The 25295-nt window shown below is 44.5% G+C and overlaps 2 protein-coding genes across 6 annotated transcripts in view; one reads left to right on the top strand and one right to left on the bottom strand.

Annotated features, from left to right (window-relative positions):
- Nucleotides 1-9077, top strand: part of Raver2 (ribonucleoprotein, PTB binding 2) — a 124309-nt gene extending 115232 nt beyond the window's left edge. For all 4 annotated transcript variants that reach the window (XM_008831063.3, XM_029562504.1, XM_029562503.1 and 1 more), the window contains exon 12: nucleotides 5741-9077. In XM_008831063.3, coding sequence (XP_008829285.1) covers nucleotides 5741-5887 — 147 coding nt within the window. In that variant the 3' untranslated portion in view covers nucleotides 5888-9077. The remainder of the gene's footprint in view (nucleotides 1-5740) is intronic.
- The window catches only part of Jak1 (Janus kinase 1), a 152227-nt gene continuing 134859 nt past the window's right edge, over nucleotides 7928-25295 (bottom strand). For both annotated transcript variants that reach the window (XM_008831066.3, XM_008831064.3), the window contains 14 exons: nucleotides 25127-25233; nucleotides 22205-22348; nucleotides 21400-21487; nucleotides 19830-19957; nucleotides 19123-19258; nucleotides 17360-17511; nucleotides 16005-16155; nucleotides 15777-15871; nucleotides 14520-14712; nucleotides 13483-13607; nucleotides 12714-12886; nucleotides 11157-11274; nucleotides 10553-10663; nucleotides 7928-9265 (listed from right to left, as the gene is read on the bottom strand). In XM_008831066.3, the coding sequence (XP_008829288.1) occupies nucleotides 9170-9265; nucleotides 10553-10663; nucleotides 11157-11274; nucleotides 12714-12886; nucleotides 13483-13607; nucleotides 14520-14712; nucleotides 15777-15871; nucleotides 16005-16155; nucleotides 17360-17511; nucleotides 19123-19258; nucleotides 19830-19957; nucleotides 21400-21487; nucleotides 22205-22348; nucleotides 25127-25233 (1817 nt within the window). In that variant the 3' untranslated portion in view covers nucleotides 7928-9169. The remainder of the gene's footprint in view (nucleotides 9266-10552; nucleotides 10664-11156; nucleotides 11275-12713; nucleotides 12887-13482; nucleotides 13608-14519; nucleotides 14713-15776; nucleotides 15872-16004; nucleotides 16156-17359; nucleotides 17512-19122; nucleotides 19259-19829; nucleotides 19958-21399; nucleotides 21488-22204; nucleotides 22349-25126; nucleotides 25234-25295) is intronic.

The raw sequence follows: 25295 nt of genomic DNA, 5'->3' as shown, positions 1-25295 counted from the left end.
CCATCAGTATATTTCTTTAAGCGTTCAAGGGATTACACTTCCCAGACATTAGGCTTAAGTCTATATAAAAAATTATTTAGACCATTATTTCTCACTGATGATTTTGTTCCAAATCAGAAAGTACTGCTCAAATGTAAGACTTCAAATCTTGGTCTGCAATACTGTAGTGCCCACCTGTAACTAAGGGAGTCAACCAGCTATTCTAAAATGATGGATGTGTTTTCTCTCCCTATCTAGAAGCCTTTGGAGGTAACTGACACTGATTCTGTGGCATCTTGAGACATGAGGATGTTGCAGGGAAACCCATTCATTTGTGCCATTAAATAAACTTAAGATGTGTGACTTTTACAGCTTGTGGCCACTGAAACTTACTGAGGTGATTTGCATCTTTTATTAATGTGGTACAATGACTTTTGACTGAGGGATCCTTAAACTCAACATTGGGACTAAACATGTAGATCAATAGAGACTTGTAACTGACATCCAGAACAAAAGATGAAGAATAGGAGCGTCCACATATATGTACGAGAAAGAGGCATCTGATCATGTGTTAGATCATTAATGTCATAAAATGAAACAGCAGTTTTTAAACTTTTTTAGCAACAAGGAAAGAAAAAAAATGTGAAATGAAAATTTAGAAATGTTTAGTGCCTACATCTTTAGTCAATATCTATTATTTCTTTTTAAAAATATTTTATTATTTTTATGTGTATGAGTGTATTACCTGCATGCATTTAAGTGTACCTGTGCCATGCAATGCCTGTAGAGGTTAGAAGAGGGTGTTGGCTCCACTAACACTTGTTAGCTATCATGTGGATGCTAGGAACTGAACCTTGGTCCTCTGGAACAGCAGTCAGTGCTCTTAACTGCTGAGCCACCTCTCCATTCCCTGCTTCCCTAAATTTTTATGAGAGCTTTTAAGACCAGCCCTGGGTCTAATTATTGATATGAGCATAAATTTTAAGAAACATGGTAAATATTAAACTTTGGCAGGCAAAAACTTGAATCATATTCTCTGTATGTTCACTTGGAAATGAATGGGATGGAACAAAAGAAACTGAGATTTACATAGTGATAGAGCGTTAATTTTCAATTTTTCAAAAATTTTCAATTTTTAAAATTTGTGTGGGTGTGTTTGTATGTGCTTGTGAATGTGTTTGCATATGCTAGTATGTGTTTTCATGTATGTAGAGGTCAGAGGTTAGCTTCTGGTGCTGTCTATCCTGTCTCTCTTTTTTTTTTTTTTTTTTTTTTTAATGAGACAGGGTCTCCCTGTAGCCCCAGCTGGCCTGGAACTCACTATGTAGATCAGGCTGGCCTTAATCTCACACAGATCTGCCTGCCTCTGCCTCCTGAGTAGAGGGTGAGGCCATGCATGGTGGTGTACGTCTTTAATGCTTTAATGCCCGTGGAGGACAGAAGAGACTGTTGGATCCCCTGGAACTGGAGTTACGGACAGTTGTTAGCTGCCATGTGGGTGCTGGGATTCGAACCCATGTCTTCTGCAAGAACAGTGTTCTTAACTGCTAAGCTATCTCTCCAGCCCCTCAGCTTTATTTATATTCTTCTTCTTTTTTTGAGACAGGGTCTCACTATGTAACCCTGGCTGGCCTGGAACTCACTACATAGACCAGGGCAGCCTGGAACTAAGAGATCTACCTGCCTCTGCCTTCCAAGTGCTGGGATTACAAGTAAAATATGGAGCTGTACAGATGGCTCAGTGGTTATGAGCATTGCCTGCTCTTGCAGAGGATGTGGGATCAGTTCCCAGCAACTGCATGACAGCTCACAACCTTAACTCCAGTTACAGATGAACCTGACACCCTCTTCTGGCATCTGCTGGCACCAGACATGCACGTTGTACACATACTTACATACATTCAGGCAAAATGTTCATACATATAAAATCTTTAAAAAAGGAAACTATGACAGATGTATGAATATCCCACAGTGAAGCCTACTACTTTCTATGCTCACTTAAAACTTACTTCAAAAATCCTTCTAATAATGTAATGTTCATTTAGGGAGAAGTTAGGAGAAAGTAGGTGTCTTTTTTTTCCTGTTGTGATAGTCTTGACAAAAACAACTTATGGGAGAAAGGGTTGATTTGGGCTCATTTTTGGTGATTTTGAACTATACAGTTAAAAAGTAAAGTCCATCATTGTGGGGAAGTCATGGTGGCAGGAGCATGAGGCCTCTGGTCACAACACATCCATAATCAGGAATGGAGAGCCATGCATGCATCCCGCTGCCCGGCTTTTTCTCCACTTAATACAGTCCAGGATCCCAGCCAGGTAACCGTAGTGGGCAGATCTTCTCACCTAAGTTAATGTAATCAGTGCCCTACAGGCACACCCAGAGCCCACCTCCCAAGCTATTTAGATTCTACCAGGTTGACAATACTATCACAGTAGGAAAAACAGTAAAATAAATAATGATAACTGCAGAGAAAATAGGTCAAGGTGGAGGCCAGACAGAATTTACTTTTTTGTTTTTTAGATTTATTTTTATGAGTATTTTACCTTTATGGATGTACGTGTACTGTACAACGTCCATGTCTGGTCCCACAAAGGTTACAAGAGGGTGTTGGATCCCCTAGAACTGGAGCTAAGGACAGTTAGCCACCATATGGGTGCTGGGAACTGAACCTGATCCTCTGGAAGAGCAGTAAGTACTCTTAACCATCTTCCACCCCCAAGACTTTGCCTTTTAAATGAATGGTAAAGCTAATGTTCACAGTGTGATGGATCTTTGTGCAGAGATGAGAAGTTTAGAGAATGTGCCATGTGGACCTTTATGTGACTTGCATTTCTGGAGAGGAACAGCAAGTGCACACAGTTGATGCAAACATTCTTTGTGGCAGTGCAATGCCACATTATGGTGAGGCCTGAACAAAACCAGCCTGACTCTGAGCATCCATTAAAATCAAGAATGGGGCCCAATCTGTTCTGAGGACTTGTTCCTTCAGATTTCTTCTCACTTTATTGAAACCACACATCCAGCATGAGATGGGGAAGGAAAAAGTGGAACTTTATCAGGGGATTTTTCCTTTCTGATCCCTACTGACCCAGCACAGCACACATACCACAAACAGATGTCAGCACTGTTCTTTCCAACACAAATGGGACAATCCATTGCTTTCAAGGAATATTTGCTGCTTGCAGTGCTTGATATTCTCACACCACACATACATTGTTCTGGGTAAGGGCAAGAAAGGTCATGAGGGATTAGTTATAGGCTTAGATTACAAGAGGAGCCCAAAGCCTAGTTATCTTGTTTACATCACAGACAAGCTGAGGTAGTGTTAAAAGATTTCAAGATAGAAGATTAATATTGATTACCAGGCTAGGGGAAAGTCATTCTTACAATCTTGACATGTTAAAGGAACAAGGAAAGTACTCAGGAAAGGAGAGTGGAGACTAAGTCACAGTGAGTGGGAATGTATCGAGACTGGCAGTTTAGGACCTTTAATACCCTTGTATGTACTTTGGATTTTACTCCAAACCAATTCTGCAGAGCATAATAAGGTGGATGAGGATGCAACTGTGGTACAATGCAAGTAAAAGTGATATTGACTGGACTGTGGGCACAGCGATTGGGTCAGAGTTTTGGAAGATCAAGAAAATAGAATGCGCTAAAGGCAGGAGAAGACTGGATGGCACAAGGTTGGGGTCTGGAAGTGGAATTGTCACTGGAGGAGATGGGTAAGAATGTGAGTGGAGGTTTTAGGGGGCAGGATTGGGGTTCAATTTGGATGTCTCTGGAGATGATGTACACTGTTCCCACCTGTCCTTCACACAAGCCAGGATGCAGGGAGAGGTTATGGCCAGGGACACTTTGGGAACTGTCAAATTCATGTTGTTTGCTACAAATTTTGTGGTTGGTTGAGATCACCAGGGAAAAGCAGTCACCCACTAACTCCAAATTTCTCCTTTTCTTGGTGAAATAGATGACCACTCTTAGAAGAGTGAAGACATATGCTTCCTTGAGGAAGGCTAAGAGAGAAGGTCCATAGGATGGTGGAAAGTCCCTGAGGGTCTTCCCATAGTATGAGGGGGGGCTCTCTTTAAGTCATGACCACGTGGCTCAGGAAGTGTCAGCCTTGCATTGTAGTTCCAAAGGTCAGCATGGACTCTTGGGTAGAAATGTGATGGGTGGTTTCACCTCACCCTGGGGAGGACCCTGCCGAAGATGAGTCTGCTGAGTATGATTGTTTGATTGGACATGTTCACACTGATGGGGCAGTGAGTCTTTGGGGAAGGTGAGGTCTAGGGAGTAAAGCACAGTAGAGCATCCTGATGGGGGTATCGTGCCATGTTAGTGGCTAGGGCCCACCATTGCAAGCAAGGGTATCAGACCAAGTGTGACGAGAGAGATGCTGAGACAGTGGGAAGTGGCCAGGAGAAGTTGCAGCTGTCTGTCACATGCTTCATCAGGTCAGCTCAATGCAGCTATCTGTCAACCTACAACCAGTCTTACTCTGTCTGTGCTACCTACCCACCATATGATTTCCATGCAAACCTCAGACATTGCACTGCTAATCAGTGTTTCACTTTGTGGACAATCTCTTAAGCCAAGGTGGTGTGAGTATGTACTGACAGATGGAGCTCTGATTTTCAGTCTCCTGTCACTGCTTTTTGACTGTGCTGCTTAGTTTTCGTCAACTTCACGCAAACTAAAGTCACCTGGGAAAAAGGAACCTCAATTGAGGAATTTCTTCCTCAGACTGGCCTTTCTTGATTATTCATTGATACAGAGGGTCCAGCACACTTTGTATCAATGAAGGTGGTGGTGGTGCCATTCCTGATTAGGTGGACCTAGACTATAAAAAAGGTAGCTGAACAAGCTAGGGGGAGCAAGCCAGTAAGCAGCATTCCTCCATGGTCTCTCTTCAGGTTCCTGCTGGAGTTCGTGTTTGGTTTCCCTCAATGAACTATGACTTGGAAGTGTAAGCCAAACAAACCCTTTCTTCCCAAGGTTGGTAATAGGCATAGTGCTTTATCACAGCAATAGAAAGCTAACTAGAACAGTGATGCTCAGGATAGAGCCCAGGCCCACTGTGCCACTATGCCACCCACAATCCGCCTTTTGACAGGATGATGGACGGTTAACTGCTTTGTCTACACAGAGTTGTAACAGACTTAGCCTCTATTACTCTAAGGTTTTAAAAATGATCATTGTTGACTCAAAAACATTACACATGAGATCTGTAGTGTGATGCTCGAAAGCTGAACAGTCCTGGCAGATTTTGTGGAGCCGGCCTGGAACATAGGGCCTCCCGCATGCTAGGAAAGTGCCCCTACCACTGAACCACACACCCAGCTCTCCTAGGTGATTTCTATAGACTTCAAAGTCTTTGTGGAGCCGGCCTGGAACATAGGGCCTCCCGCATGCTAGGAAAGTGCCCTACCACTGAACCACACACCCGGCTCTCCTAGGTGATTTCTATAGACTTCAAAGTCTTTAATTTCCTCTAACAAAGGTGTTTTTGTGTTTCTTGCTAGCTTTGGTATTCTATAACCACACCAACTCAAAGTAGAAGGCTTTTCTTTTCTTTTTTTTAAGACAAGGTCTCAGTATATAGCCCTGGCTGGCCTGGAACTCAGAGAACCTCCTGCCTTTCTTGGCCTTCTGTTACTATAGTGTGTCACATCCAGCCCAGAATCTTGACATACAAGCATCTTTAATGACCCAACCAGTTTTACTTATATTTTAACACTGAGCTTTGACTTTCTCCTAGGTGTCCCCTTTGAGAAATGAAAAGCGAGGCTCGTCCTATCTCATCTCTGCCCCAGAAGGTGGCACAGTGGAGCTCACTGACCAGCATCCTCAGGGCACGGGAGCATGTTACACGGAAACCTACCTAAAAAAGAAGCGTGTGTACTAAGCTGGGTGTTCTTCCATGTCCTGTGGTCCTCTGCAGCCTGCTGCCCATCGCTGCCTTAATTTCATCCACACTAGCCATATCCTTTCAATACGGGTTTCTAACTTCCCAGAAGGAACTGTTGTGCAGCAGGCAGAATAGCCAAATATCCAAGTAGCAATAAGAAAAGGCATCAAGTGAGGACATTTTCCACTAGTTAGATGTGTCTTAATCCATGTGACAATTCACAGTTCACTGGAGAAACAACATTCCAACATTCCTTATTTGGGGCCTGGGAACAATTTTGACATCACATATGAAAATTTGAAGCAATAAAAAGGGAAACTGAGTCTTGTTTCCTTAGCCTTAGAATGAATTTCTTATAAGCCAATGTGCATTTCACTTTACTCTCCCTAGAAGTAATCTCATTTGTTGACTAAGAACCTCTGCTAGAACTGTAAGGGTGCAAGTACCACACAAGGTGATAGGTATGCTACATAGATGCTCTTCTTGAAAAATCCATCATCTCCACACCAGCCACGAAACACAACACCAAACCCAATGGCACAGTGGGAGTGATGTCCAAGGAATCCTCTGCTGCAGATGCTTGGCTTCCATAGTGTTATTTTTACCTTTTGGGGAAAACACAAAGTATTCCAGGAAAAGTAACATTGGTGACCTAATACAAGGGTTAGCCAAGTATACTAGGGCCGCATGTGGTCCATGAACTGTCTTTGAGCTGTGTATGAATGATGCGCACGTTTTTAAAAGCTTGGGGGGGGGGGAGAGGTTGGATTATATGACACGAAACTTATATCAAACTCAAATTTTAGTGTCCCCAAGATTTGAATGGAACACAGTGAGGGTCACTCATTTACTTGTTATGCAGTTACTTTTGTGCCACAATGGAAAATAAGTAGCCCTCAGCAGATCATACAGTCTGCAAAGGCTAGAATGTACACTCTGGTCCTTCATGGAAAAGATTTGCTGACCCCAGGCTTAATCAGACTAATTCTCTATTCCTTTTATCTTAGCTGAAGACCTTTGAGACAGACTTGTACCCAACAGGGAGCCAAGGTCTCTGTGCCTTGTTTCATATCACACTGGTGATGGTGCAGTAACAGGACCATTTTGATCACTGAATGCCCTATTGCCACCACACGGTAGACAGTACCACCCTTTGTGAAGGGGTCTGCACACACACCATATTTGGAATGATGTTGGGCTAGTAAGCTCTACTTCACTCTCTGGTTTCTCATTCTTTGGGAGTGCGTTTAGGTTAAAAAATATTGACTTTTAATCCAATTTACTTGTGAAAGAATTTGTGTCTTTATTAATGTGAGTTCTGACCTCACCATGTTCTAAAGATTAAGTGCATGAGAAACCTTTGCCATCTAGATGTTTGTTCACTGTTAATGAGATTATAACTGATGGGACTTTGGAATCTCAATGATCCTAGTCTTTAGGATCAGATCACTAAAACATCTTATTTGGGGCACTTATTTTTGATTATGATACAGATATCCCATGTTAATTATAACATATAAAACTGATATGTTGTATGCTTTGTAAAGAGTTTTGGTCTAATTTATTGCACATACTAGCTTTCATTGAAAAATGACAGCTAAAAACTAAACTAAGACAATTCTAATTCTAGAAGCTGTAAGTGACTGATGAAGAGGCACACTATTGACTTCTCCACACCCTACACTTCCCTTTCCCATTGTGCTGCTGCATTCAGCCTTGTCAGCATCTGGCTCAGTCTTTACCTTGTGCAAACAGAACATAGGGAAGATGGTCAATTCTCCAATGGAGCTGCAAAGTCAGAGGAGGAAGAGGTTGAAAGAACTTAAAGATGCTTTGAATTATAGCACATGTACCCCGTTATCACTGGACAGATGAGATGTGCAAATCAAGTGGTGTCAGTATAAGGACTGTTGCAAATCCTCCCCCCCTCAGAAACGTATTATTAACCTGTTATTATTAACCTGTTATTTTTCTATGTAAGCTAGTGGTTGGAAATGCTTTGAAAATGAAGAGTTAAAATTAAAAGGCATATGCATGTAAAGTCTTTAGTATATTTATTTATATAAAGAGTAAACAAAGTGCATAGAGAGTGGGCCACAGGTTTGACATAAACAGACACCTTGGTGATGTACAGCAAATGAATAAATTGAAATGGCAAGTTTATTCTTGCCATTGAAGCAATCCAGAATTGTCTTGGGTTCTCAAAAGGTGAAAGGATATCAAATGAGTACTAGATAGCATTAATAAGTTTATCAGACTCTTGGTCATAAAGAACTTTATGGTTCATGTAGAATCAGAAACCAAACTTTTCTTTTTTTTTTTTATTACCTAGCTACCTCTAATCAAAGTGAAAACTGTTTAGTAATTCTGAACTCTGGTGTGCCTCTGGCTGGGTCTTTCTAGTTTTGCACTATAAAGTAATGGTCAAAATAGTGACTGACCTTTTGTAGGTGGTGTTATCATCTGTTAGCATATAGCATTTAAACCCAATGCTTGACTAGCTTGCTCCCAAGGAGCAGTTACAAAAGGGTATGCACTGATGTTTCTTAAAGGCGTATGTAATAGCATCCAGGTCCAGGAAGTCTGTCTGATTAAAGCAGGCTGTATAGGAAAGTATGGGCACAGGCTCAGTTCAAGAAGTAACATGCAGAGTGTCTATGCCATGCTGTCTCCCTGTGTAGAACCAGTGCTCTCCACAATGGGTACCAGTGGTTAGCCAAGAGAACAGTGGCTGGGCTACTGCACAAACAGCTTGAAGTTTCAGTGCTGTTGGGTGGCAGGAATACACGCATTTTTGTATAGAAACAATAACATACTAACTGGTTATCTACTATTTTAAGACTGCTTGGACTATCACTGTATAGATAGTGAAATTTCAGGGTAAGGCAGAGTTTCAGCTAAGTCCACCAGTTTTATCTAAGATTAATAGGCCAGCAAAACATCTGAGGTTCCTGGCAGCTGGGAAGAGCAATCACTCTGAGGCACTGCTAAGGCCAAGAGTCCTTTGTTATGCAATTCAGGGTCTAATCTTTCCGAAAGGAGGAGTGCTTAGGTGAATTCTAGTATTTTGGTTGTCATTATTTGTCACTAAATTTAAGATGTGTCAAATTTAAAGAGAAAGTTTCACACATTAAGCAACACAGTATGACATATGCATGTACTCAAGTATTTGTTGAGAGACTTTTTAGATAGAATACAAACTTCCATAAAAAAAATTATTTTAGATGGCTTAGGGAGGAGAGCTTGATAACAGTGGAGTCTACATGCCACTCATGCTTCTTATTTTAACAACGCTTCAAATCCTTCAATAAGGTTCTGAAAAGTTGTCCGGTTAGAGGGCTGGAATTCCCAACATTTTCTCATAAGTTGATAAACCTATAAAAAATAAAAACAAGGACAATAAAAATCATGTCAGATTGACAAGATTTTAGAATAATAGAGGAGCTGGAGAGATAACTTAGTGAAGAAAGCGCTTGACTCAGAAGCTTGAGGACCCAAGTTCAGACAGATCCCAAGCACCCACAAAAAAGACCAGGCAGGTATGGAGGCCTTAGGGGCAAGCTGGCTAGACATGCAGAATCAGGGCTAGGCTCACCAAGAAACCCTGCCTCAGTGAATAAAATAGAGAGCAATCAAGGAAGACACCACCTCATATCCACAAGCACCCTCACACATGCAAACATGCATGCATGGACACCACATACACACAAGCCCTCACACACACACACATACGTACATGTATACACACACCAGAGAGAGAGAGAGAGAGAGAGAGAGAGAGAGAGAGAGAGAGAGAGAGAGAGAATAAGAAATATCAGGCATAAGAAAATAATTTTGAATATGTTTGGGAATTGCCTTTCTTTAATAGGACTAGAAAATGAGAGTATTTGAATAATTTAAAATCCAGAAAACACAATCTATAGTTTGTAAATTATATTAGCATTTGATTAGCTCATAGGTTGACTAACCTTCAACAGAATCCAGGTCACTACTGTGACCCTGGGAAAGGGGTGAGCAGGTCAAAGGTGAGACTGGCCCACCACCATGGTACCTCACTCTTACCATTCATTACATCTTAAGAGTGTCTAGTAACCAATGCTAAAAGGCTCAATTCACTTTAGAATACAGAAAACCATAAATGCTATCGAGAAGTTTGCTCAAGAAAATGTGATTAGATATGGTTTTCACACTAAGATGTCATCACGTGCTCCTCTGATAAGGCATGTGGACAGGCTCAGGATGGAGGGGAGCAGGAGGCAGGCTTTGATGGGGCCTAACTACCCAAAGGGAGATTTCTCATATATCTTATCTGAAACTCAGTTTCAGAAAAATGGCTTAGAGGACTTTCTCTTTTTTAAGATTTTATTTTCATTTATGTGTATTTGTGTGTGTGTTGGGGGGTGTCCAAGGAGGCCAAAAGAGGGCAATGGATCCCCTGGGGCTGGAGTTACAGTCAGTAAGCTGCCCAACATGGGTGCTGGGAAAGGAACTCTGGTTCTATGTAAGAATATCAGGTGCTCTGAACCACTGAGCCATCTCTCCAGCCAAGTTTGAAGGGTTTTTCTACTCCACTTCTTCTCACCCTTCCCCTATCCCTAGTATAAGCCAAGCTGTAAGACCATTTATAGCAGGTTTCATTCCCAGGGAGGGGAACATGGTTACCTCGTCAAGGCAATTGGGTGGACATGGCAGGCGCTTTCCCTCTTTCAGTGTACTCACAAGTCGTGTTACTGTCATCTGGCCGTGGGTCGGGCCTATCATTTTCAGGAACAGCTATGTTAAATAAAACCAAACGAAATGTTTTAATCTGTACATATCTATAGAAAAACCAGATTAATGTGAAATTTCTAGAATTTATGAGAAATTAAAGTAACAAAGCTTTCCTTCTTAGTAATTTTAAATGAAAATCCCAAATCCTTATTTGCTCTCAATGATAAATCTATAATCAACACCTCAGACTACCGACCACAGTTGTCTGTTAAGTGAAAACAAGCCCCTACTCCATAGTACTTTTGGCTCATCATTCTCCGCTGAGATGGTCTCTCACCCTGAAATGCTGGGTCATCCTATAGAATTTTGAGCTCCTTGTGAAGCCAACCTTTGCCAGACCTTGTTGTGTCTAACCAAGTTAAGTGAAAAGTGACCTTTTTCCTTTCAAATGTAATGCACTGACCAGACTCTGTTCAAAAGCAAAGCTTATGAAGCAGAAGAACAGATACAAATGTTTGGGCTGTGGCTTCAGATAAAAACAGGAGTTAACACTTACAGCCATGGGACTAAAGTCTGAATCACAGTAAGTAAGTAGCTCATGCAGCGTCACTCCAAAAGACCAGACGTCAGAGGCGATATAAAATTTACACTGGATTAAACATTCTGGAGCATACCTGAAAGAAAGCAGAAAGTGAGCCTTTCTTTCCTCCAAAAATTACCAAGTAGCTCAGGAAAATGTCTTCTTTGGTCTTTAGAATTTAATCCACAAGGCACCTAAGTGTGTGTTTGGGTGTCAGTCAGACTCCGCTGCCACAGTGCACATCGAAATACAAAGAAAGCAATATCCCAGAGGCTCTCAGCATCATGTTATTTGTCCTCAAATGAGAAGTCATGTTTGTACTCCTGTCCCAGAGGACATGCTTTGGGGGACGGGGTGGTCCTTGAACTAGCCCCAGGTTCAATCCCTGCATGTTAAGATTTAGTATCCTCTTCAGCGGCATTGGTTAATGAAGGATGCCCAGGTACTGAAGGGAAATATCAAGTATCCCAAAACTAGTATCCTAATTACCCCTCACACCTAGCCATTTCCCACTGTCTGGACTACCATCCCAAGCTGCGCAGCTGTGGCTCTTTCCTGGGTTGTTTAAGTGGCTGACCCAGATTCCCTGGCTCTGTTCTTGCTCCCCTCCATGGTGATCTTTTTAGTACAAACTCTCTACCCTTCTGATATCCTTGTGGTGAGTTTCTGGCTCCCAAACGCAGGTTCCTAAGCTCTGACTCAGTCACCCCCTACAAAACTGTCTCTTGATGACTCACCCAGACGAGTTTTAGTCCCCCTCTCATTCTTGTCAGACACACATGCTTCCTTCCACTCACCCCTATAAGCCCCCATGAGTCTTTCAGCTTTTACCCAAACATGCAGGATTTCTAAAAAGCCATGCTGCAGCCTGCTAATGTATTACAAAGTTGGCTGCCTCACAACAAACTCAGGACTCATCTACTGGTCACCATGTCTCCAGTACTAGGCATAAACCTGGGCCTTGCCATATTTTCTTCCTTCTTTTTTGGTTTTGGTTGAGAGAAAGAAGGTGGGAGAAGGTTCTTTGTGTCCGTGCAAGAGGCACCAGGGTGCTTAGCCAGCTTTACAGGGGTAGGAGGTGGGCAGCTTCCCTCAGGAGAGTGCTCCAGGCTGAAAGGTGGCTATGGTCAGTGTGTGGCTCTCCAATCAAATGTCAGCCAAGCCTCCCTCTTGATCTCCCTGACTCTGGCCAATGTGTACCCTATGGCCCCATGGCCCCCTCCAGGTCATCCTCTGCATGGATGTGTTCAGAAGGAGCTCTTCTACCTGCTTATAGCTGGGAGAACTGTAGCAAGTAGTGCCTGCTTGTGGGGAGGCCGGAGATTCTGAGTTGATGGCCAGACCTCTCCCACTCCAGAGAAGCTGGTACCATCTTACAGTTGTAAGGCACAGTGTAGGCTGCTTTCAGCAGAGCATTCTGAGGAAATGCTCTACTCTCTCTGCTCCACTGAGGCCAGAGGAAGGAAAACTGAAGTATAGCCAGACAGAACCTACCAGAACAGTGCTAATCTAAGGAACACTGAAAAGACTCACCAAAACACGGGACTGTCCCGGTCGTCCTTGACTGTGTAGTACTCCTTATCAGTTTCTATTGCTTTGGTTAGACCAAAGTCTCCAATCTTTACTTGGTGTTCACTCTCAACAAGGACATTTCTTGCAGCTAGGTCCCGGTGAACATATTGACGAGAACCCAAATAGTCCATCCCCTGTGAGAGAAGTAATGGTCGGGCACTGCAAAAGGCACTTCAGATTGTATTTGCCATCTGCCACTTCACAAAAGAAATACCATTCCATTCCCAAAGCACTGACATTTTTTTCCTTTATGCGAATTTCATACAATATATTTTGATTATATTTAGATCCCCTCTCTTATCTGCACCCCGCCTTGGTATCCCCCACCCAATTTCATGCACTCTATTATAAGTGTATTAAGGCCTACAGAATCAAATTTGTGTCCCCAGTGCCCTTTGGTGTGAGTCCATCTACTGGAGAGCCTGGTTAACTGACCAAGAGTCACACCCTTAAAAGAGGCTGACACTCACCCTCCCAGCTGCCATCAAGTTTTGTTGTTATTAGTTAAGATTAAACAATTCAAAGAACTCTACACAGATGCACTTGGACCTAACAGGTTCACTTACTTGCATAGTGGAGGCTCATGTTTCATGCAAATAGTACAGAGTTTTAAAAACTCAGTCCAATTATAACCAAGTCTCCCACAGGAGTCTAATTACTAATAATTACCCAGGGTAGAATGCTTGATTTTTAAAACGTGCTATCTTTTTTTCTGTTTGTGTGTCTTTACCTTACAGATCTGGATGGCATATTTTAGCTGCTGTTTCAGGTTAATTTTGTTCTTATTCTTTGGAAGATACTCCTTTAGGCTTCCCGAGGGCAGAAATTCCATGATGAGCTTGATACCATTCCCTCCTGTTTAGGAGAAACTGGCATCAGTATGTGGTTGCACAGGCTCTGAGAAAGGACCTGGTGGGGCTTCAGCTTCACCCTGAACATGAGGAGATCCTACCAAATGGCATACAGGCACCTCCTCAGAAAATGGGGATCCCATCCCCAGGTCCTACGTCAGCAGTGAATGGAGGTCACATCTCCAGGCCCTACCTCAGGCACAAAACCCTTACACCAGGATAAATTCAGCTCTAGTGCTCTGTGCACCAGTAGGCAAATATCACTTTTAAAATTATAACTTATGTCCTTTCACTACCAATCTTTGGTTGATTGCATTTTTTTCCGAGTCAGGGTCTTACTATGTAGTTCTGGTCACTCACAGTGAGCCTGGAACTCACTATGCAGACCAGCTGGCCTCAAACACAGAGATCCATTTGCCTCTGCCTCCTGAGTACGGGGATTAAAAGCATGCACCACCATGCCCTGCTTCACTGCCAGTCTTAAAGGACAAGCGTGACGTGGGTTGGCTTGAAAATAAGACACAAGTATTAGTAAATACTGCTACTATTAGATTTGGTTTGCTACCTTGGCTAGGTACAGCGCAAAATGCCCAAGTTAATATTGGGTAAGAAGAATAGGGAAAGGAGGTAAAGGGTTGTCACCTCTTTACAGCATCAGTGTGGTTATCTGGATTGGTGAAGTCCTGTCCCCAGCATGGGTGCATGTACCTCTGGAGAGACAAGGCTGATCCATTCCCTGACTGGAAGGGAGGCTAAGCTGCCTACAGCTGCCGAGGGCTTTGGCAGTGTGCAACCTGGAAACACTGGAAGTCTATGGGGAGCTAGTGGAGCTGGTAAAGGTGCCTGTTTAGCACTGGCATACAGGACCCAGGCAGCCACTTGGGCTCTAAAGCAGAGCCCAATATGCACAACATACCATCTTCCATGCAGATTCCTTTGTACTTCACAATGTTCTCATGGTACAGGTTCCTTAAGATTTCTATCTCCTTCTTCAAGTCAGCTATGTGGTTACCTCCACTCTCAGGTTTCAAGGACTTGACAGCCACCTGCTCCCCTGTATTGTCCCCTTCAGGGTCATACCTGCAGAGCTCCACCTTCCCAAAGTGGCCCTGGAAGGAAGATGAACATCAGAGAGATCCAGCCCAGCTAGATACACTGAGAAAATGTCTTATGCCTCATGCTGTTCCTCTGAAGGCTGGGAGGCAGGGGTTGGGGCAGAGGGAGGACACAGCTTGATCTTGCAGGGGAAGCTTCTCAGTTGCTGCTCATGCTATCCCTCTGAAGGCTGGGCCAAAAGTACAGCCTGATGCTGCAGGTGAAGCTTGTATCTTGGACTCTCTCCACCCACCTCACTCCCCATCTTCACTTGGCCTCACTTTCCCATTACTGAGCTAAGATTTAGAGAGCAGTAGGTGACTAAGGAACCAACTCATCAATCCCAGTTGCCAATACAACATACCCCACAAGCAATGAGGCTATTTCTGGACCTGTAGGACAACTAAAGTATTTTACAGTCCTGGGCCCATGCTACAGGACAGGGCCCACAACAGAACTGAAAACAGCATTTGCAGAGGGAACCTATGGATCCCAGATAAGCCACTTAACAGTGATGCTGGCTGGCTAGCATCACCAAGCTTTCTGAGATGGTTCCTGATATGCTCTCTTTGTACTATGAGGACTAAGTTTGTGAAAATGCCTAACACAGGTGCTGATCATACATCAGATAGTTAAGATGTTAATGGAACTATTGAAGAGCTGTAGGAAGCCTCATATCCCAGTAACCACATTAACTGATGTCCAAAGGAAAAGCTGGGATTCTCCTCATTTGGGAGTCACACAGGATAATCTCAGGAAAGTCAGAGTTAGAGATTTTCCTATTTCTACCACCTCTGTACCTAACCACCTCTGTGCCAGACAGAAGAATCAAAGCTCTTGAGGACGCTGACCTGGGTGGATATATAATTGCAATAGTCATGTGCCAAGAGCAACATGCATTCTGGCATGGTATATGTCGAGTGTAGTAAATGTGGGGGGTAAATGTCCCCCACAAAATGCAGTAAGGTACTTCTTCTATAATCTTTGACCCAAGATGAAGAGGGACAGGGCAGTTTGCATACAGAGAGGACATGCAAGCAAACAGAAGACATGAGCCCTAGGTATAGGTATAACTTGCCTCTCCCAAGTCACGAATCCTCTTCAAGAAACGCTTTTCAAAATGAGTGGGATCCACCTCTGTTGTTGGCTTCTTTTCTGACACAATGTCTGGATCTAACAGAAGAGACAAGGAGGTAGATTAAAAAGCAAGTGATGGTCAGGACTGCCACTCACGGGCAGACTTCCACTCATTCTCCCACCCTCCGTGCCCCCACTCTTTAGGGCTAAGACAGTGCTGCATACTCACTCTGCTCTTCCAGCTTGTTGATGTCCCTCATGATGGCTCGGAAGAAAGGTCTTTGATTGGGGTCATAGTTCATGCAGCGGGTCATGAGATCAGCTAGCTCCTTGCAAGATGGAGTCACTGGCCTGCAACGGCTTTCATAGAATCTTTCCTTCTGTAAAGAAAAGTGACACTTGAGAAGAGACCAAAGGACAATCCTCCATCCTTTCAACCCAGAATCTACTCCCTGGTTTAATCCCCAACATCTGTGCCAAAAGGCAGAGTTCATAAACATGGGTTGTTATGTCCTTATTCCAATGTGGAGAAATGTCACTCCTGAGAGTAAAATAACCCAAATTCAGGGAGAAAGAGAAGCAGATCCCAGTTCTGTGATGCTGTGATATAGGGAAGCCTGCAGCCTTTCTGAACCTCAACAGCAGCCTTCAGAGTCTTCAAACCCTGGCTAGTTAATTCCAATTACTGCATGACTCAGAAATAAATCACACATGAGTCAAGGTTTAATGGACAAAGGTATTCCCTGCAGAATTGGAAGGAGCAAACAGAATAAATGCCAAATATAAAATGAGTTAAGCTAAACAAGTAATCATTAAATTTATTTTAAAAAGTAACTGTAAGAATCACATAGGAAAATGCTCACAACATTAAATTTAAAAATATATGGATGGCCAGATGTGGTGGTGCACATCTTTAATCCTAGCAATCAGGAGGCAGAGGCCGGTGGATCCCTGTGAGATCCTGGCCATTCTGGTCTACATAGTGAGTTCCAGGCCAGCTAGGACTGCTGGGAGACCCTGTCTCGAAAAAATCAAATATGACAATACACTAAAAGTATTAATAGCAGTCAAGAATAACAGAGATTACGTAAAAAAAAGCCCACCATTTTCTATATTTTCTCTATTATTTTGAAATCGAAATTGAGTGAAGTCACTGTCCTCCAGTTTGTACATTGTACCTGGATTGTAAGGGGTCAGCTGAATCATGTTACCCTTAATTGAGCTGACCTTCCCTGCTATTCCCCATCCCCCATAGTCCCCAGGGGAGGGCAAGGTCAGTGCTTCAGTCCAGGACAATGCCTGCCTGATACACAGCAGGCACGCAACAGACAAAATAATAGGCACTTCAAATTTCAGTAAATAATACTGTAATAATCAATTGCCTGCCAATCAAGAATCCCACAAAGGAGTTTTTATTTCCATTTTACACACAGTGAAGCTAAGGCTCAGAGAAGTTACTTACATTTGTAGGATCACAAATCTACAAGCCTATGGGGGAAACTCAAGCCCAAGCCTATGTACAGCTATTCCTACTGTGCCTGAGAGCATCTGCCATCTTACCCGTGGGTGGAAACATTGTCTCACCTCAATCAGGGTCTTGTCTTTAAGGGGGATCTCTCCATTGTAGCAGATTTCCCAGAGTGTGGTTCCAAAGCTCCATTTGTCAGCAGCCACACTCAGATTCTTGGAGTCTTCAACACACTCAGGAGCAATCCAGGGGATTCTCTCTATGCATTCTGGAGAAAGAACAGACCAACCTACAGACCAGCTTCTGGGACCATGTAGTGTGCCAAATGCTGCTGCTGCCACCAGAGCCCTGGATCCATGAAAGAACTGCTTCCTGTAGAGTTCCTGGCCACATGAACCCATAACAGGCCCACCAGACAGCAGCCTTCCAGTCCCTGACTAGGTGCTTCCAATCAGGGCCAGCACAGGGGTCCTTTTTCACAAGCTTCTCAGAAGAGCCATCTGCAGAAACCTGGCCTCAGAAACAGCAGAGCACTACAGGGCAGGGCCACCGCAGAAGGGCAGGGGTCCTGTGAACAAAGGCTCAGGAAAGGGAAAGTGGGGAGGAGAAGAGGCCAGCATTTCAGAGGCAGGCAGCTGCTTATAACCTACTCAATGGCTCAAAACTCTTCATTTTATGTTGGTTCTCTTCTTTAAGAAAAACACAGAGAATGAAAGAACAGGTGAAGAAATCACACGCCTCTTAATTCTGGTGACCTCAGTGGCTTATTTTTTTGGTTTCTAACTAAGACAAGGACCAACAATCTCAAAGATACTTCTGACATGTCCCCTGAAATGCCTTTGCCAAATGCAGGGTCCTCTACAGTCTCCTGGCTATCAAAGAAAAAGGAGCAGGGTTGCTTCTGAGCACAGTATTAAGGCTCAAGCCCACCTGACCTTCCCAGCCTCTCAGTATGTCTCCTGACACAGCACATGCACATGATGCCCTGCTGGAGTCACCTCAATGACCTGCAAGACCCAGATGAAGTGCAAACATCTTCTTGAGCCCTCTTCTGCCTACATTTTGACCATGTTGCTCCCCCAAATCCAGTGTGTTATCAGCACCACTAGATTCCCAGGCCTCTCGGCTTATCCTGGAGTTCTCAGTGACTCTTACTAAGGACAAGACCCTTGACTGGGTCTGCCTAAGGACTACTGGATGATAGGCATGTGATACCTATAAAATAGGTATCACAGGATGATTCCAGCTCCCCTTTCAAGAAATGGGTATTTAGGGTTACTTACAACACTTATTTTTCATCCTGCTTTCTATTCTCTTACTAAATTATTGACCAAAACTCAATATAGAGTTGACCAAAACTCAATGCTGAAGGTAGCAGAGGCTGTTAACAGACCACTAGCATCAGGTCCTGGGGCACACTGGTCCTCCTGTGTAGCAGGCTAGGGGGCAGAACACAATCTGGGCAGCACTGGTTTAAGATCTTAGCTGCTGGGGCTGCCCTTCCTTCTGGAGCCTATAACTCTGTATAACCTAATCCCCCGTGAAGGTAGAGATCTCAGCATTCATTGGTCAAAAAGAATGTGCTGCCTTCCATACTGCCCATTGGCTACAGTGGGGTTCCAGAACACAGGAGAGGATTCAGGACGCCAACCACCTGCCCTAACATCTCTGACTACTTCCTAGGGCTCATGGACCCCTCTGTGTGGATCACAGTACCTTTACCACAAAGACCAAACAGCATTAGCACCATTTACCTGTCTGCTGACTCCCTTTCTAAAGGGAGACCTAACATAGCCCAGCACCTTCTTGCTGCTGGCCAGATGCCTGGTGCAGAAGTAGGGAATGGGAATGGTCTGGAAAATAAGTGGAGGACACGCACCTTGCCTGGATAGCACAGAGACAGGGATGCCAGGGTCACTGAGCTTGATGAACGGGCCAATCTCACTGTCAATTCCCTCACGGGCCAGAAGAAGATTTTTGGTACACACATTTCCATGAACTAGATCTTTATCTTCCTGTAGAATAAAAAAAGGTGCATGTAGCAAGCTGGCCTGTCTTCTCTCCCTTCACCCTCTGTTTCCAACCCTGGCCCCACAGTCCAGTTCACCACCCCAGGCACAGCAGATCCCACAGTCTGGCTCACCTACGACAGTCTACTTGATGCGTCCCTCAGCTCCAGGTCTTTGATCAGTGAAACAGAGACAATGACAGAACATGCCTTATAGGGCTTTGTGAGTATGTAAAACCTGCACCAGGTGGCCCAGGATATGTGCCCTACAATGTTAGTTCTGATGGACATTGGGAGTTTCCCTTATTCATTCAGCATGCTCGGGCTGTTTCTCCCTTTTCTGTACAAAAAATAACCAGTCCTCCAACATTTTCCTCTATCTAGGATTCATAAGCAATCCTACAGAACAGCACAGGCACACCTGTGCTCAACCACTGAGCTCTGTACCTGGAATCTGGAACCTGGGATGGGGCCCCTCTACTTGCTCTCCAGCAGCACCTCTTCCTGCCATCCCCGCCCTCCCCCCAGTGGAACACTTGTTCTGGTAGGAAATACCATGGACATGAGAACATTCTTACCAAGTAACTCAGGGCACTGGCCAGTTGTTTGGCAACTTTGAACTTCCAGGGTGTAGTGAGGACATCGCTTTTCCTGTGCATGAAGAGATCTAGTGGTCCTCCCTCCACAAACTCTTCTACCATGATATCTGCAGGCATAAAAACAGCCATATCTGGAATCTTCTGCCTGGGGTTGGGCAGGATAATTCTCCGTCACCCCTTACAACAGCACCCTTTAGTGGATAGTGCTCAGCTTCAGAGTACACAAATCTTTGGGAGGTGCAAGCAGCAGAGGACTGCAGAGCTAGCCAGGCCTGGGCTCAACCCCAAGTTCTTCCACTTCTAATCTTGATGACCTTGAGCAAGGGATCTTGAGCCTCAGAGCCTTTGTCTGAATATATGGAAATGAAGGACTAAGAGTCAGACAGATCCCTGGTAGGCAGAGAGATAAGAAAAGAGGTTCTATGTAGATTAATGTACTTATCTCTTAAATATTTAAGATGGCCACTTCCTGATTCTTTCCCCTAAGACAAAGACTTCATTTCCCCCACCCCAACCCTTACCACTGTGAACCGTTCTTCAAGGGCTTTGAAATCTCCTACTGGAAGGCTCCTGAAGTGAGTCGATCAGCTTCCCTCTTTGTCTGGATTATCCAATACCCTGTGATATCCTATATCAGCCAATTCTGAGAGTGAAAAAGGAGCTCCTATCCCCAAACATATAAAATCCCAGCATCAGATGCATCATCTCTGGGTCCTCTTCCCACTTGTTTCTGTGTGTTCTGTGTGTGTGCTTTCTCTGTCTCTGTCTCTGTCTCTGTCCCTCTCGTGTGTTTTCACTATCAATATAATTTGGCTGAGTGCTGAGAAGTTTGTTTTTCCTGCCTTGTTATTCTTTAAATTGGTGGAGAAAAATGATCTATTCCTGTGACCCTACATGACATCATCTTAACAGCATAGAAACAGCAATACTTAATCTCACAGGAGCCTGGGGAGGACCAGACAAGACATGGAAGGCCTTGGTTAAGTGCCTGACACATAGAACAGGATTCAGAACTGCCACCACTGCCACTTTATAGCACCATACACTATGACACATAGGTTAGGCTGCCCACAGGACCAAACTCCCCTATCAGTAAGGCTCACACGGGGACATATGGGACATCCTACACAACAGACTTCAGAGATCAAAGCTTTCAGGGTTAAGAAAATTCCTCTTCCTGGACATTCCTATCAGGCAACCTGACACCAGAGATTGTCAGTCAGCTCCAGGCTACTGGCAGAAATCTCTTCAGCAGGCCAGCCCATTGCACACACTCTCCTACCATGACCCTCTTCTAGCTCTTGCCACGCCTCACCTAACAGCCTCATTTTAGCTCAACCTCCCAAGTCCTGCCATGTGGGGTCTGAGTGGCAAAAGTATGTGTTAAAGAAATGAGAACAAACCATGGCTGCCACTGACTTCTGCAACCCAACTGCTGAGCACCTTGAATTCTCCAATTGCAGAAGGAAAGCAAGTAGCCAGGATAGTCTTCAGAGTACACACACCCCAGCCAGGGCCAACTGCCTCCTTCAAGAGAGAACATACTTACTCTCCACATCTCGGACACAGACACCATAAAGGTATACGATGTGTTTGTGGGAAACCTGCCGCATCATGCTGGCCGCCTCAAAGAAGGCCTGTGAGAGAAAAAACATGGGAATGTCTAGGTTCACCCCAGACTGCTAAGAGACCATCAGTGGACACGAAGAAAACTCACCACTGTCATCCCCAGGTCCTAAAAATTCCTTCCCCAACTGTCCAGAGGCATGGACATGTCTTGACCTTAGATTTCTAGTTAAGGTATGGGATTTATTTAGAAAATACAATACAGAGCAAGACTGGTGGGATAAGCTAGTTGCTAATTTTCCTATTAGCTATCCAGACCCACCTTGTTCTCTTTCTCTAAATTTCACGAACTGACAATGTTTAGCACTATGTCATGATAAACAGGAAGCCAAGGCAGCAGATCTCTGCTCCACACTTGGCTTTGTCCCTCTCCAACAGTCAGTGAGGTCCAGGGCAAGCCATTTGACTCCTTCAAGTTTCCATGTGTAGGAGCCTGGGAATCCCTTGGGAGCTCTGAGACCACTTGGCTTTTCCTAGAGTTCTATAGCACCACACAGGGGCTTCTGATGACAGAGAAGGGGACAGGACAGGACAGGACAGGACAGGACAGCAGGACAGGACAGGTACAAGAGGCTGCTTTTGTTTTCATCTTCATTCCTCCCTCAGTAGTTTCATAGTCTGTCACAGAAAGTACTGAAGAGAAGTATGACTGAAAGAGAAGGTGGGAACCACATGGTCTAAAAGGGGGTGCCTACATTCCCTGCCTTGAGAAAAGGGGGAGCACTTGCCAGAGAAATGTCCCTGTGGCTGGGATCTAAGACCTTGAGGATGACTTTTATCTTCTTCTCTTCAGCAGTCCCTTCATCATCCTTGTAGTCCATCAGGGTCCCAGAGTAGATATGTGTTCTTGTGCCTCTGCCGAGGTGCTCACCCTGAGGGAGGAAACACAAGGCCAGGTGACTCTCCCAGCTGTATGATGGCCTGAGTCAGGAGCTGAGTCCTCAATGGGACACTGTACAGAGCCAAGGCAAACAAACCACAAGGCTCCCAAACTCCAGGGCCTTATCCTCATCAGCTCTTCAGAAAAAAAAAAAAGCTGTTCTGGACCCCAGAAGTAGTCCTACTCCTTAAATGTTCACTTGCTTTCCACCTGGAGAATCAGCCTATCATCAGAGCCCAGCTGTGATCTATCACAAGCCTGCAAACAGTACCCAGCAGCCAGACACATCAGTTCCAACCCCAGGGCTCCAGAACAGACTCTAGGAGGACTCAGCCAGGTAGTACCTCTACTCTCAGGCTGGAGGACAAAGTGAAGGGGTTTTTAACTCCTCACCCTACTGTTTGGTGGCCATTTAACTAGGGTGCATTCCTTTGTGGTGGTTAATCTCTGTCTAGTCTCTGTAAGTGGATAATAATGTCAGTTGTTTTGTAGTGCTGCAGTAAGAAGTAAGTAAGGAACGAAGTATAAATGCTCCTGATACAGACTCTGACACACAGAACCCATCTGCTGAGCTTATGCACTCTGCTTGCTTCAAAGCTTTCAGAGCAGTGCCTGTTTTTTTTTCACATTGGACTCACCCTCCACCCACCTAGTATCCACAGTAGACCTTGAGAAGCAGTGATGCAAATACATGAGCACCTGCCCAAGCTGAGGCCTAGGGCTGTCAGTTTCCTCAAAGGAAGGAAATCATACTACCAGATGAGTAAGACCACCCTTGCAAAGCCCTTAGCACAGAGGGTCTGTCTCTAAGGACCCTTACAGATGGACTTCCAATACTTCTAATTTTTAAATTCTTAATATAGTCCCACAAAGCTTGCAAATTAAGGGTCTACTATTCTATGATTCTAGGACCCTTGTATATATAGAAAATGGATTGTGGGGGCTGGAGAGATGGCTCAGGGGTTAAGAACACTGGCTGTTCTTGCAGAAGACCCGGGTTTGAATCCCAATACCCACATGACAGCTAACAACTGTCCATAACTCCAGTTCCAGGGGATCCAGCACCCTCTTCTGTTTTCTATGGGCACTGCACAACACGGGTGCACTTATACACAGGCAATACTCGCATACAAATTAAATAAAAATATATATAAAAAAAAAAGAAAATGGATTGTGGCACATACCTAGGGAACCAGTCCTGTTCCCCACAGAAACATACACCATTGTTAATCGGGTATATTAATTTACACAAATACCACCATTTGTCACCTGTCATAGTACAACGGCTACTTATCTACCTGTCTGCTGCATCCTGGCAAGGCCCCGTATTAATTAGAGCTTCATGCGTCATGAAGCAATCTATCAAAATTATGGGAAGCTGTAGTCTCAGAATATCCCATAAAAGCCATTTATTCTTCCAGAACAGTCACTCTTCCCAGGAGGTGGCTTGATTCCCAGGAGGGCCAGGTTATAGCAACCCACAAAGGCTGATGTTCACTCCAGCCTCCTTCCATGCAGTTCCCTGACTGCACAGTTACTTGCTGCACATCTTCTGGAACTATACTTTGCTGCTCCTTTCCCAGGAATCCAGCCTAAAACCAGGTCTCATAGTCCCACATCCTGCTATGCTTGGTCACCTCAGGATAAGCAAGGCTCTTCCTCCTCATTGCACTATTAGTCTACAGAAGTTAGTGACTGCATCTACTGTATGCGAATGCTCGATCTCTCTTGGCTAAATGGATGCAGAAAGGATAAAGAGTAGTAGTTATCTGCTCAGAGGCTCCAAGGAAGAAAGAAGGCAGGTCTCAAGTTGTATGTCAAGTTCTATATAGAAAACAGACTGTGTACTACAGTTCCAGTGTGATCTGAATGTCAGGGCACTCTACTCTGACACCACCACAGTGACAGACATCAGTAAGGACAGGTCTTCAGTGAAGACATCTGTATACTCTTAAACAGATTCTTGCCATCTCCCCTGGCCTCCTTCATAGCAGTGAGCCTGTGCCTGGCCCACCAACCATCCAGGCTTTACAGACCCTCCTGGGCAGCCAGTGGTTCTATAGTTTCTTTCTCCCCAAGGCTGCTGGCATGTTGTCTGCTTTGATGCCTCACCTCCTGCTCTATGTAGCTCTTCTCTACTAGGGCTGGGGAGAGAGCACAGAACAGAAAGTAGATTTGTCCTTGGCCTTCATACCCCAACAAGGCCGAAGTGCAGCTACAGTCAACACTCTGGGAATGTCTAAGACTGTAAGTTCTGGGTGGTAAAGGCTATCCTAGAAAAGGCTGTGACAATGGTCTGGGTCCCCATGAGGATGTGTTTCTCAAGCTATTTCTTATCTTGCCATCCACAGGGGTCTCTGTTCTGTTCTCTTCACTATGCAGGACTGAGCCCTAGAGGTAGTGTTATAGCAATGCTGTAAGGTGGGGGGGGCTATCAGCCCAGGCTCCTGCCAGAGACCAACTTCCACTGTCACATCAGTGTTCCCACACAATGGAAGGTCCTTCCATCCCAGGTAGCCCCACACCCTGTTCATTCACATTCCCCAATGATCAGTGTCTTAGATGACATCATCAACAAGGCTGGGTAAGACGAGGAGGATGCTGTTTGAGCAGCTTCAATTGTGAAAGTGAGTCTCCTCCTTTTAAACACTAGGATTTCCCCAAAGCAGCCTTTATCTACCACCACCCCAAAATTTCCAGGGGTTCTCCTCGTGGGGAGCAGGACCAAGGCTGGGCCAAGTCTATGCCAATGCCTACAGTAATGACTTACTTGTATAATGTCTTTCTTGAGGATCCGATCAAAACTCAGCTGGCTCATGGGATAGACAGGTTGCCATTCCTGTGCTTTCTTAGTGGCTACCAGCAGATTGGAGATCTCTGTGGAACAGATTAGAAAAGTCTGAGCAGCATACTGTAGGTCCTAGACCGTGGCCAGGCAA

The sequence above is a fragment of the Nannospalax galili genome, unplaced genomic scaffold (assembly GCF_000622305.1).
Source record: "Nannospalax galili isolate Female #2095 unplaced genomic scaffold, S.galili_v1.0 scaffold553, whole genome shotgun sequence".
NCBI lineage: Eukaryota > Metazoa > Chordata > Mammalia > Rodentia > Spalacidae > Nannospalax > Nannospalax galili.
This window is presented reverse-complemented; position numbering and strand designations above follow the sequence as displayed.